The sequence below is a fragment of the Rhinolophus sinicus genome, linkage group LG10 (genome assembly GCF_036562045.2).
Source record: "Rhinolophus sinicus isolate RSC01 linkage group LG10, ASM3656204v1, whole genome shotgun sequence".
NCBI lineage: Eukaryota > Metazoa > Chordata > Mammalia > Chiroptera > Rhinolophidae > Rhinolophus > Rhinolophus sinicus.
This window is the reverse complement of record NC_133759.1, coordinates 44,061,725-44,074,794: the sequence shown is the minus strand read 5'-3', so window position 1 is coordinate 44,074,794 and position 13,070 is coordinate 44,061,725. Positions and strand designations below refer to the sequence as shown.

The window sequence follows — 13,070 nt, the reverse complement described above, 5'->3', positions numbered from 1 at the left end:
GGAAAATTAGAACAGCCATTAGTCTAAAGAAGGGTCAGCAAATACAGCCCAAGGGCCAAATTTAACCTATGAGCTATATTTATATGGCCCTCTAAGAAGGGTTTTTATATTTTTATAAAGAATTATAAACAAACAAACAAGAACATGTGACAGAGACCATATGTAGCCGGCAAGGCCTAAATATTTATTATCTGGCCCTAAGGTAATTTAGCCCAACTACTAAAGCAATAACACCTTTCTGAGGATTCTGCCTGATACCCTATATATATCACAAGGTTTTTTCTACTAGGGTTGGTGTTGGATTTAAACCCTAGTAGAAAAAATATATATTATCACAAGATTTTTTATACTAGGGTTGGTGTGGGATTTGTTATTGCTGTTCCTTGCCCTGTGTCAGCTCCAGAAATTGTTCCAGAGCTAATCCTTTCAAGTAGTCTTTCCTTGGCCTAAGGCACTTTCCTCTCATTCCTGTGTAGATTGCTACTGTGCTTCCCTGAAAATAAGGCCTAGCCGGATAATCAGCTGTAATGCATCTTTTGGAGCAAAAATTAATAAAGATCTTATTTTCAGGGAAACGGGAGGCAGGCAAAGGCTTTTAACAGGATCTTTCTACCAATCTTTACAGAGCTCTCTTTCTCTGCGGTTCCCTCCTCTTTGATAAGCTGTTCCACAAATTCTAGACACCCTGGCCTCCTACAACTTTGATTTGCTTTACCTACTCAGTGATACCACCAGATTATTTTGGGGTCCCCCATCCAGTACCTGAAAACTGCCTAAAGGCAGTAAGCTGATAGAACTGCAGAGTTCACCATCTTGTTTTCTTTCTTTTAGGAATCAGTCCTGTGCTATTTTTTCCCAATATCTAAAAAACCATAGTTTTCATTCAGTTTTCTAGTTTATGAATGAAGGAAAAGTAAATACAGTCTCTGTTACGCCATCTAAGCTAGGTGCAGAAATCTCCATTTATTTTGAATTTTTTCTTTTGGAAAACAGTTGTTTTCTGTCATAAATAAGATTATTTGTTAACATGCAATGGATTTATTATTTTTAAGAGTTAATAATTCTTTTTGAAATTTCTTGGTTTTAATTTTCCTTTGAACCATGAGTTATTTGGAAGTGTAATGTTTCGTTTTCAAATACTTGGCAATTTTCCAGAGGGCTTTGTACTGATTTCTAATTTAATTCTATTGTGGTCAGAGAATATACTTTGTGTGCTGAATGAATGCACACGTGAACCTTCGGACCACTAGGGCTCTCTCTGTGCTCTCTCTCCTCTCCAGCACTGTCCTGCCAACTCGAGCTCCTTTGATTTCCCTGTTCTTAGTTCTTTTTTCTTCATTCAGAGACCACCAGGTTCTGCCAGGGATCCCCCTGCCGGCACTGCAGCCTGAACACGCTATTACAGGGCTCATTCTCATTCTTTCCCCACCTCTCACATATTCCTGTCCTTTGTAACCTAGTGTTCAGAGCATCAAAAACCACTGTTTCATATGATTCGTATGTTTCTGGGGGTAAGGGTGTACCAGGTACCTATTACTCTATCTTGGCCAGAAGTAGAAGCCCTCTAAGTTTTCATTTGTAATATGACATATACCAATAGATATAATACACGTCAACAAAAGCTCTTTTGTGTTCTTGATCATTTTGAAGTGTGTAAAGAGGGTTTTGGAGAACCGAGAACTTGCTGTCAACGATGGCGTGCCCCAGGCAGAGCGTTAGGCTGCTTGCTACAGCACTCTTCTTCCAGATCCTCTCCTCTAGTCAGTACACGCACACTAAACCTGGAAGCACAAGTTAGTTCGACTCACCCATTCACGCCTACTTCCCTTTTCCACACTTGGATATCTACTAGAGACCAAAACTCAACACAAACAAAATAGGAATTTGGATTCCTTGTCCCCAGCCACAATCCTCCCCTGGTTTCATTCTCAGTAAATGGCACCATTATTTCCCCAGTTGCTTAAAGCAAAAATGCAGGAGTCATTCTTGATTCCCCTTTCAGCCGTTCCCCCATGCAAATTCACCAGCGAGTACTACTGGCTCTACTTCAAACGTCTATATTGCTATCACTCTAGACTAGGCCATAGCTTTGGAATAATTTACTACAGTAGCCTCACTTCATTCAGGTCTCACATATCACATCTCCTTTTTCAAAAGGACTTTCCTGACCACCAAATCTAAACAGCAGCTCCATTACTCTACCCCCGCCTTACGTTTCTTCAGAGTACATATCACTCACTATCTAACTCCTACACAAATTACTCATTGGCTTACTGTCTGACTATTCCCATTCAAATGTAAGCCCCATGTGGGCAGAGACTTGGTCTGTTTAATGCTATATTCCCAACACCTAGAATACTGTCTGGGATGCAGTAATTGGTGATCAATAAATATTTCTTGAATGATGAACCTCCAGAATGGTTTACTTACTATTTCTTGCTGCCTTACAACTTATTGTCTATTCGACAAATATCATGGTCTTTTTAAATGTATATAAAATCCTGTTACTTATCTTTTGAAGTCCTCCAATGATTTCCCACTGCACTAAGAATAAACCCCAAAACAAAACCTTACAAAGTCTTCCATCACCTGGGCCTCCCACCCTTATCCCACTCGCCCCCTCACTCACTACTCCAGCCACACTTACCTCCTTTGTTTCTACGTTAGGGTCTCTGCCCTTGATGTTCTCGGTCTAGAATACTCTTCCTGTAGGTCTGTGAATGGCTGACTCTTTATTTTTACTTTATTTAACTCATGGCTCATTTCAAATGTCCACTTCTCAAGAAAAGCCTTTTCCTGACTACCTTATCTAATGCCCCCCATAATTTCTATCAAATTACTGTTTTATTTCTTTACAGAATTTGCCACCTAAAACCATGTTGTCATCTGCTGATTTATATTATTTATCTGTCTGCTACTAGAATGAAAGTTCCATGAGAAGAGAAATCTATGTTTCTTATTCACTGCTGTACGCCCAATACACAGAATAGCAGCTGACACATAGATGCTCAATAAATACTTATTGAATTAATGAATGACAAAACAAAAGAACAAAGGAATAAATTAACTATGCTAAAATGCCTTGCCTATTTAATAAGATTAAGCTGGTACACCCAGGAAAAGTTTCAGAAGATAACCAGAGTGCTCACTGAAGTTGTTTTCTTTTCTGGCAGAGTATAAAACTATATTTCACCAAGGAAAGAGCATGAAGATTCCAAAAATATGCTTGTCATGGAGGTTATGCAAGTAGAGTAACTTTCCATCAGGCTAAGATTCTGCCTCTTACTGGAACAATTAACAGTCTTAAGATGACTTATCAAAAGCATCTGATCGCTGAACTGCACAGGTAACTCAATAAACTCATTTGATTCAACCTCTGTATTAAATACACTTTCTACAGAAAGATCAAAATGACTGATTTCACTGTTTCTTTACTTTACTGAAAGAGGAACTTCTGACTATAAGTCTATCCAAAAGACTGTTTAAAAACAAAGATATCACAAAACTACCAAAGTAGCCCATATGTGAAATTATGCTTTTTTGAAAGCACTAAAATCTGAAACTAAAGCTTACCTCTCAAAAAAGAAGTTCCCAACATACAAGTTACCCACTCAGATTCAAAGCATGGTATACTGCAAAAGCCTTAGCATTGGGTACTTCGTAAACCTGGGTTTGATTTGCAGCTCTGCTTTTTACTTAGCTATATGGGCAATTTATCTAATGTTTCTAAGTCTCAGTTTCTCTCACTGTGAAACAGGACAATACTCGCTTCATAGAGTTGCTGTGAGGACTAACACAATAACATTTGTGGAACTCCTGGGACAGAATATGTATTCAACAATTGTGATTCTTTTCTCCCTTCCTGTCTTTTCTTTTAAAAAGTGACAAAGCATAAATGAGTAGAAGAAAACTCTGCACAAGTCCGAAGACAGGAGGTAGTTGAAGCATGGTTGACACCTTAGTTTGGAAGACAGAACTAAACTTATATACTTCTTCTCAAAAGTAAAGTAAAATAGAATAGTGAGAGATGTAGAAAAATATTTGTTTTTCTCTTAGCTTATTTTTTATAGGCTTGATAGGCTCTGATAAAAACTATGGTGACTCTCCCATCTTCACCTATTCATTCACTTGGTCAAAAATGTACTGAGACCTAACTGTGTTCAAGACCCTGGAGATAAGGCAGTGAGCAAGAGAGAAACATTTGCTCCACTGCAGATCTTACTTTCATATAGGAAGAAAACACTGTTAAATACTCTTATGGGTTGAATGGCGTCTCCCCAAATTTCCTATGTTGAAGTACTAACGTCCCACACCTCAGAACGGGACCTTACTTGGAGACAAGGTTTTAGAGAGGTTGAAGCAAGTTACACTGAGGTCGTTAGGGTGAGCCCTGATCCAACATGACTGGTATATTTATAAAAGGGATGCAGACATGCAGCGAGAGAAGATAATGTGAAGAGACACAGGGAGAAGCCAAGGAAAGCGGCCTGGAACAATAAAGAGGCAGAGAGGCGTGAAACAAATCTTTCCTCACAGCCCTCAGAAGAAACTAACCCTGCTGACAGCTTGATTTTGGACTTCCAGCCTCCAGAATTGTGAGACAATAAATTCCTGTTGTTTAAGCCTCCCAGTCTGTGGTACTTCATTATGAAAGCTCTAGCAAACTAAAACTCATAATTAGGAATTAATTAGAAATTAATCACACAATTAATAACCATTGTGGCCAACCTATCAAAAAACTTTCTTATACCCTTGTTTTATTTTTTGTCTTTTTCATTTATCCCTTTCTAAAATACTAGTAGAATATAAACTCCAAGAGGGTGGACTTTAGTTTGTCTTGTTCATTCCTTCATTCATTCCCTTCATTCATTTCTGGGTATCCCCAACACCCAGAAAGTGTCTGGCACATGTTAGTACTCAAAAAACTCGTGCTGAATGAAAAAGCACAAGATGATGTAAGTATATATAAAAGGGAAACCTGACTGTCTGGGAGATCACAGAGGGTTTCCCATGGAAACTGAAAAGCTGATTAAGACTTAGGAAAGTAGATGGGGCCACAGAGGCAATATACAGGAGACAATTCCAGACAAAGAGAGAAGAGGGTAACAAAGGCCCTGCAGCAGCAAAGAACCTGATAAAGGAACAAAGATAACCAGATTGTTCAGAATATAAGGAATAAGGGAAAGAGACATGGCTAGAAGGAGGCAAGTCCGGATACAGAAAATGATAGATTTCATGTATTGAAAAGCCACTGGAAAGTTTTTGACAATGGCGGGAAGGCAGCAAGCATGAATATGAGTAGTATGATCAGAAAATGCACCACTGTTCGAAGACAGTCTGGCTTCCGAGGATTAATGAATCAAGTGAGTAAAGAATAGAGATGGGGGACGATTACTGGTTAGGAAGCAATTGTGATTAGAATAGTGACAGAGACAGAATAAGAAATACATGAAATCAGAAGATACTTAGAAGACAGAGATTGACAAAAGATAATAAACTGAACATGGGTAGGTCGGAAAAGGGAAAAACGTTATATATGAAGGACAAAAAAACACAATGGCAAGATAATTAAAGACAATAATGCTGGAAGGTAGAAGAGAGTGAAAAAAAAAAACCTTCAAAATTTGAAGGGAAAAATCTTTACAAAGTAAAATTGTACACTTAGTCAAATAATCAATCAATAGCAAAGGCGTTATTTCCAGTTACGTATGATCTCAAATTTTCTTCCATATACCCTTTTCCTCAGGGAGTCTCCTGAAAAATATATTCCACCAAAACCAGGAAAGAGAAGAGGTAGATTTGGATGATGAAATAAGTGAACTGACACAGGAAGGAGGAGAGCACGATACCGAGAAGGCTGGCGAAAGGAAATTCCAAGAGAGCACCCATGGAGGAGGTTTGAAGAGCAACCAGAGTAGAATGCAATAGGGCAACCGTAAGAAAGGCTGGGGGCTGCTTCAGGCAAAATGTTCCTGAGAAAATAATTGGTTGATAAACAATCAATGTGTTTAAGTGTATTAGAAAGTGATTTACATTTCTGGTGGAAAGTTTAGAGATATATTAATACTAGATAAATAGAAAACTAAGCAAATAAAATTATTAATTATAGGAAAAAGAGAATGCTTTCCTGACAAGCATTATAACTGTAGGGGAGGAAAAATAATTTTCCCTCCAACCTTCTTAGTTCTTTTCTGGAGCCCCTATAACAAGACAGATTAACAAGAGAAAAACAAATAGAAGTTTATTAACATGTACACCTTATGTATACATGGAAGACACCCACAGAAAAATGAGTAACTCTTAGAGGTGGCTTAGGACACTGGCTTACATACCACCTTCAGGTAGAAGGAAGGAAGGAAGGAAGGAAAGAAGGAAGGAAGAAAGAAAGGAAAGGAAGAGAAAAGAAAGGTGTGTGAAAGGTTAGTTAGGCAGGTGACTTGGAAAGACAAGATAAACTAGAGTAAGGTGTATTACACAGATTTTAGTCAGTGCCTCCTCCACTGATATGAAGACTAACATCTCTAGGGATAGAGAGGGAAGGAAGGACAGACAGACACCTTTGTAAATTTATGTCCTGCTTTTAGGCAAATAGGAGGAAGGCACAGAGCTTTTTTTAAAAATATCTGCTTCTTCTCAATTGCCTTCAGCTGAGAGTAAGTAATACTTATGCCATAGTGGCATATTTCGGGAATAGCATATTCTGCTACCGTTCAAAACATATTATAATACTTATGTTGCCTGGTTCAAACTATAAACAATGTATCTAACCTAATATTAAACTCACAAAAAATTATGACAATAATCAGAGTATGGGAGGGAGGCAAAGATAGGAATCAGGATGTATAAAAGGACTAAATCTTCATTTTTCATATTAGGACATCAATCAATAGTTAACATGAAAAACGGAAACACTTCATGAAATAACAGGAAGAACAATCTTTTCTTAAAAATGAAAGAAATCATCAAAACAAAAGCCAAAAGGCCTGATAGTTGTTACCTCCAGGGAATGGGAATGGAAACAGGTTGGTGGTGGAGGCAGGAGATTTTTGTCTTTTATAATAAGCCTTGTAGAATTACGTGGTTTTTTAAAATGGCATGCATGTAAAACATTAATAAAAATATTTAAAAGGAGAGATATCAATATTGTATTTGGAGCCCAACAGTAAATCAAAATGTATAATTAAACTATAATGCAGACTAAGCACTTAAGCTTTAGGAAGTGCCTGAAAGCCTTTTTTTTTTTCTTTTTTAAGGATAAACTGGTTTATTTTAGGACTAATTAATTAAACATGACCTATTTAGTAAAGTTAAGCTTTTTTAGGATATTTAAATGGTGGGCAACAGATATTTGTGTATTTTCTTGCCTGTATCTAATCCACTTTTTCCTTAGTGTGGCATAATTGTGAGATACCATCTTTTTGGTGATTTAAATTACTTTTTGTCCATGCAGATTTTCTGGTTTCCTTTTATTACAGGCCTCAGCTTTGCCAATTCAGTGATCATTTGATGTTCCCTATCTTCTGTCTCACAAAAATCGCTGTGGCTTCCCAAAAGTAGATCAAAAAGAACCACACCATATTTATCTTTCTAGGAAGAGTTGTGATTTTGTCGTTCAGCCTACGGTTCGTGACTCTTCTCGGCTGCTTTTCCTAATCTGTAAGGCACGGGCCATCACACCTACATTTAGTGCCTGAGTACTTCATCCTCCCTCCTCAAACAGACCATTGCTGAATCTGCACCTTCAAAGCTTAGGAACTGAAAAAACAAAATTCTCTTAGCACCACTAAAACACATTATGTACGGGCTACTCGTTCAACAAACATTTATTAACTATCTACTGTTTCCCAGGCATTTACATTTAAATTTAAACTAAAATAAACTAAAAACAAATTAAACAAACAACGAATAACAGCTATCTACCAGACAAAACAGTGAAGTGCTGGCCCTAGGAAAGAGATATACAAAGGCCACTTAAGGAAAAGGGAATGATAAAGGTGAAAAGATGGTAATGACTAACAAAATGAAAACTATTTTTGGCACAAATTTGCAAGCTATGAAAAAGTGCTGAAATTCTTTACAGAAGAACTGCCAGTTGCATTGAGTGGCCTGAGGAGAGGATGGGAAGTCAGCAATGTTTCCATTTTAATCCCATTATCTTCTCACAGAGATGCTTTGAAACCAACTAATTAATATTTGCAAAGTGCTGAGTGATAAGCTCAAAGTAAAATGTCAGTCACAAATCCAAAAGTAGGCACACAGACTTATAAAAAAAGGTCAATGTCTAAGTAAACAACTAAAATTCAGTCTATTAAATAACATTAACACAAGTTTGTATTAAACATTAATGTAAAAAATGTATTTTAAAAATTTACTTAAGGTGCAAAAAACTGTGACCCAAATTCTTTGCAAATAAAGACAACATCGCACTACTTACGATAATTACTATGAATTTCATCTATTTCCTTTTCTGTTTGGTCCTTTGTAAAAAACATTACCTAAAAAAAATCCAAAAATTCTTAATTAGAAACTCAGTAACAAAAATAGAAATCGGTACTATAAACTTTAAAATCTCACATGTGGATGGTTAAAATAGAGGAAAATAATTTCTCATATCTGTTTTATATAGACCTAGGAAAAATAACTCCTGTGTATTTCCCTTGAAAATCATAATTAGTATACATTATATTCACTACTTATTTCTCATCAGTAGAAAACGCCAACACTGATTCCATTAGAATATATGAAGTATTAATACAACAATCAATTAAATTTCCTATTTTCAACATTTAATTTTTCACATGCATTAATACAACAGGTAACACTTTAAACTCCAAGACTGTGGACATTTAGAAGATCATCAATAAGGCAGATCTTCTTGTTTGCCTTCTTTTTTCCAACCTAACGTCCCCAAGTCTGTAAGAAATGTAATATACAGAGAAAATGCAATAATACAAGACCTATGTGTAATTTCTAGTTCCACTTTTTAAAATCAGATTTAAAAGATCAGAAATCTACTTACATGATTCATTAGTCTCCATCTTACACTTAGCACACAGGTAATAAAGTCAATGAACATTTCATTTTTTTCTACTGATTATAAACTTATCTCCTTCCTTAAAGTCATTGCTTTCCTAACAAACCCATTACTAAATCAAACAGAAAGAAAGAAGAAAAAAAAAGTCTACTTGGGAGAGCCCAAAACACTTCCTCCTGTGTCTTAGGACACAATGACTATTTTCTTCTTTGATACCCTTTCCTCAAGTTTTGGACCATCATCAAGCTAGAGGAAGGTAATAGTGAGGAATTTTAGGTCTCTGATTCCCTCAACAAGCTCAACAGATACTCAATCCTCATAAACTCTTACAATTACTTAATTTCTCGATGAGTATAATCATAGAATTGCAGAATGCCAGAGCTAAAAGGGGATCTTAGAGATAACTGAGCTCAACTTCTGAATTTTACAGAGGAAGATGGTAAGAACCACAGAGGTTAAATAGATTATCAAATGCAACCAGCAGAGAAAAGGTTCAATATCGAGGCTACTTGATATATTGGCATATGCTTTTTTTACAAGACTATAACTTATTAATAAACTCTACTTTAGATTGCATTCTGTTCTAGAAGACTGCTAAATATGAGAGAATTCTGTGCTAAAAATGAGCTGCAAGTAAATCACAATACATTAAATGGAAATGTATTCCAGTACATTTCCCACTGAACAGATTTAATACTGGCTTGCTTTAATTTTAATAGGGTATTCAACTTTTATTTCTGCCCATATACTTAAATAGACTATAACATACATTTTCACTGAGTTTACTAGCTTCAAGACGCATCCTGGTCTTCTCCAAATTTTCAATTTCTTGAACTATTTCAGCAGCTGTTAAAATAAAGACATTTAGCCAATGTTAATTACATGGTTTTATTCCTTGTATGATGGTTATGGAAGTTGTTGACAATAAAAATGGGTGATGGGTATATGTGAATTCCTGGTCCCATTTTTATTATTTTTCTATAAGTCTAAAGTTTATTATTTCAAAATAAAAGGTTAAAAAAAATAACAGAGCTAAAACACTGAACTTTCTTACACACTCAGTTTAAAATATAACCAGAAAAGTACAGTAAAGTCACTGTGCTCTTTCCTTTAAGCATATAGGTATAGACAGTAGTCTCAATGGAATATGAAAATTCATTTGTTAGTGTGAATTCAATTCTTAGGGGATATCCACTCAAAATCCAATATACTGAATGTGGTACAACAGGCTACTTTTCAAGGAAAGACAGAGGTCTACAAATACCAGTGGGAAAATAGCCTTGCCTCCAGAACTTTTGTTAGTAAGTGTAGTTACCAATCACAAACATCAAAGATCAGGAATACATCCTATCACATATATAAATGCCTTTGAATGCAAATAGCATGGAATTTACAAATGCTATCTTTCTGCCTCCAAAGTCAACATATTAAAACTGAAAAACATGGTATAGAAAATCTACAATCCCTTACACACATTTATACACAAAAAGATGCTATGTCTGGAATTTGCTTCAAAATACAATGTAAAATCTCATAATATTATACTCAAAATGTCCAGGATACAATAAAAATACTTGCCATAGTAAGAAGCAGGAAAATCACAACTTGAATGAGAAAAGACAACAGCGAGACGACTCAGGTAAGAATATTAAAGTTACCATAATAAATATGCTTCAAAAAGCAATTAGGAACACTTGAAACAAAAGAAAACAAAACTGCTTCTATATGTAATACTTTTATGACAGCAGTAGGTCCATGATAAAAATATTTTTAAGTATAAATGTTACTTTTAAGATATTACTGCACTTAAAAAGGGGGTTACTACATGACAAAAATTGGAAAGTAAAACAAATTAACCCCACTGCATATCGAATAAATAACATAACCACAATGAAGGAAGAAAAAAAGGAACTTATGAACACAATATTTGACGATATACCCTCAGTCCAGCACAAGGGGGAGGGAAGAGGGAAGGCTGGGTAGGGAGGACTAAAATCAATCCGGAATTTTCTTATAAGCAGATCTGTTTTGCAGCGGTATAGTAGTATAGATGGAGCAATTCTGAAAGTATTTTTGATGTATTATAGACTTGAACTAATTAGTAAATGTGCTGATGCTATTGGGAGGTAAGATTATCTCTATGGAAAAAAAGAGAAATACATATATGGAATAGAGAAAGTTAATGAAGAACCCTATAGGGTTGGATCTGAAAGTAGAGGTATTGATATGTTTTCATGATTTATAGTTTATATAAATGTAAATGGACTTACATGTGAATTACATATGTAGTATGCATGCCACACACGTGTATGTGTGTGTGTGTATATATGTGTGTGTGTATATGTGTGTGTGTATATATATATATATATATATCCATGTATACCTATGTTTATGTATGCTAATATTCCTGAACTCCATCTGCTAAAAGACGTTGAAGCAAAGGTACCGTATCTTGGTTTCCCTCAGAAAGAAGCAAAGCTCCTCGAGGGAAATGGTTGATTCCAGGACTGGGACAAGGAAGGACAAGATGAGCCTGCACTATCTTGCCATATGCTAAACACAAGGAAACAGTAAATAATAATAATAATAAATAATTGGGGCATGTCACAAGGAAAAGGAATCAGCATAAAGCAGCTCCCACTAGTCGAATCTGGAAAAACATAAACACAAAAATAATTAGGGATGGGAGTAAGTTATAAATCTGTGAATCTACATTGATAATAGACAAAGACAAAAAACAAGGGCGGGTTCTTGTTTGCAGAATCACGGCAAGTGGCAAATGGCAAATGTGGATGGAGTGCTGAAGTTAGAAAATCATCATTTTGCAATCATCACAGAAAATATTAGTTCAGGCAAACTTACCAAAGAATGCTAAATATGGGGGTGAAATTTTAATGAGGTACACGATATTTACATGGTCTTCAAGTGTTTCTCTACAGATTTGTTATTAGTAGCAAGTGGGGAAATTACACAACGGAGAAACTGACAGGGTGATCAAACCTGCCATCACATATGAGAGGCACAAAGATGTCAAACACCTCTCAATGTATCTGATACACTGAGGACAAAACAGCACTTACACAGTATTCTGTCTGGGAAGGTACAACCTGAAAACACAAGACAAAGTCAAAGTGAGAAACGTTCTATCTGGGGAAAAAACAACAACTATTCTTTTAAAATGCCTATGCCATAAAAGACAAAGAAAGGCTTAGGAACTGTTCCAGATTGAAAAGATATTAGAACTAAATGCAGTACATGATCCAAAGCTGGATCAGTATGTACAGGAGGGGGGAAAAAATCTATAAAAGCCATTATTGGGTCCACTGTTGAAACTGCAATAGAGATGATAGATTCAAGTACTGTAACAAAGTTGAATTTACTGAAATTGATACCTATACTGTGGCAATAAAAGAGAATATCCTTTTTCTAAAGAAAAATACAATGAAGTATTTAGGGGTAAGGAATCAAAGATTACACAACTTATCTCAGATGGTTTAAGAAAAAAATGTGTATAAAGACAGACACACATAAACACATGTATACATTCATAGAGAGAAACAGTAATTCATAAAGAAAATGGGGCAAATACTAATTGGTAAATCTGTATAAAGGGGATATGTATGTTCTTTATGACAGTATTTCAACTTTCCCTTAAGTTCAAAATTATTTTCAAGTAAAGTTTTTTAAAAAGAATGCAAAATTAAGACTTTTTCAGATAAAACCTGAGAGAATTTGTCTCAACAGTACATCTGTACTACAAGAAATATTAAACTTTTTCAGGCCAAAAGAAAATGACATCAGATGGATCTTAGCAAAGAAATGAAGACTACGAGAAATCGTAAATATGTAGGCATGTACAGAGTTTTTCATTTTTTATTTTATTTAAAAGAAAACTGGGGGTGGCCAGATGGCTCAGTTGGTTAGAGTGCAAGCTCTGAACAACAGGGTTGCTGCTTCGATTCCCACATGGGCCAGTGAGCTGCACCCTCCACAACTAGATTGAAGACAACGAGCTGCCGCTGAGCTTCCAGAAGGG

The 13,070-nt window shown here is 35.9% G+C and overlaps 1 protein-coding gene across 5 annotated transcripts in view; it reads right to left on the bottom strand.

Annotated features, from left to right (window-relative positions):
* Nucleotides 1-13,070, bottom strand: part of RAD18 (RAD18 E3 ubiquitin protein ligase) — a 104,162-nt gene that overhangs the window by 48,984 nt on the left and 42,108 nt on the right. For 3 of the 5 annotated variants that reach the window (XM_019748237.2, XM_019748235.2, XM_019748238.2), the window contains 3 exons: nt 12,115-12,141; nt 9,804-9,880; nt 8,435-8,495 (listed from right to left, as the gene is read on the bottom strand). In XM_019748237.2, the coding sequence (XP_019603796.1) occupies nt 8,435-8,495; nt 9,804-9,880; nt 12,115-12,141 (165 nt within the window). The remainder of the gene's footprint in view (nt 1-8,434; nt 8,496-9,803; nt 9,881-12,114; nt 12,142-13,070) is intronic. The other 2 variants (XM_019748236.2, XM_074313051.1) reach the window with 1 other exon arrangement.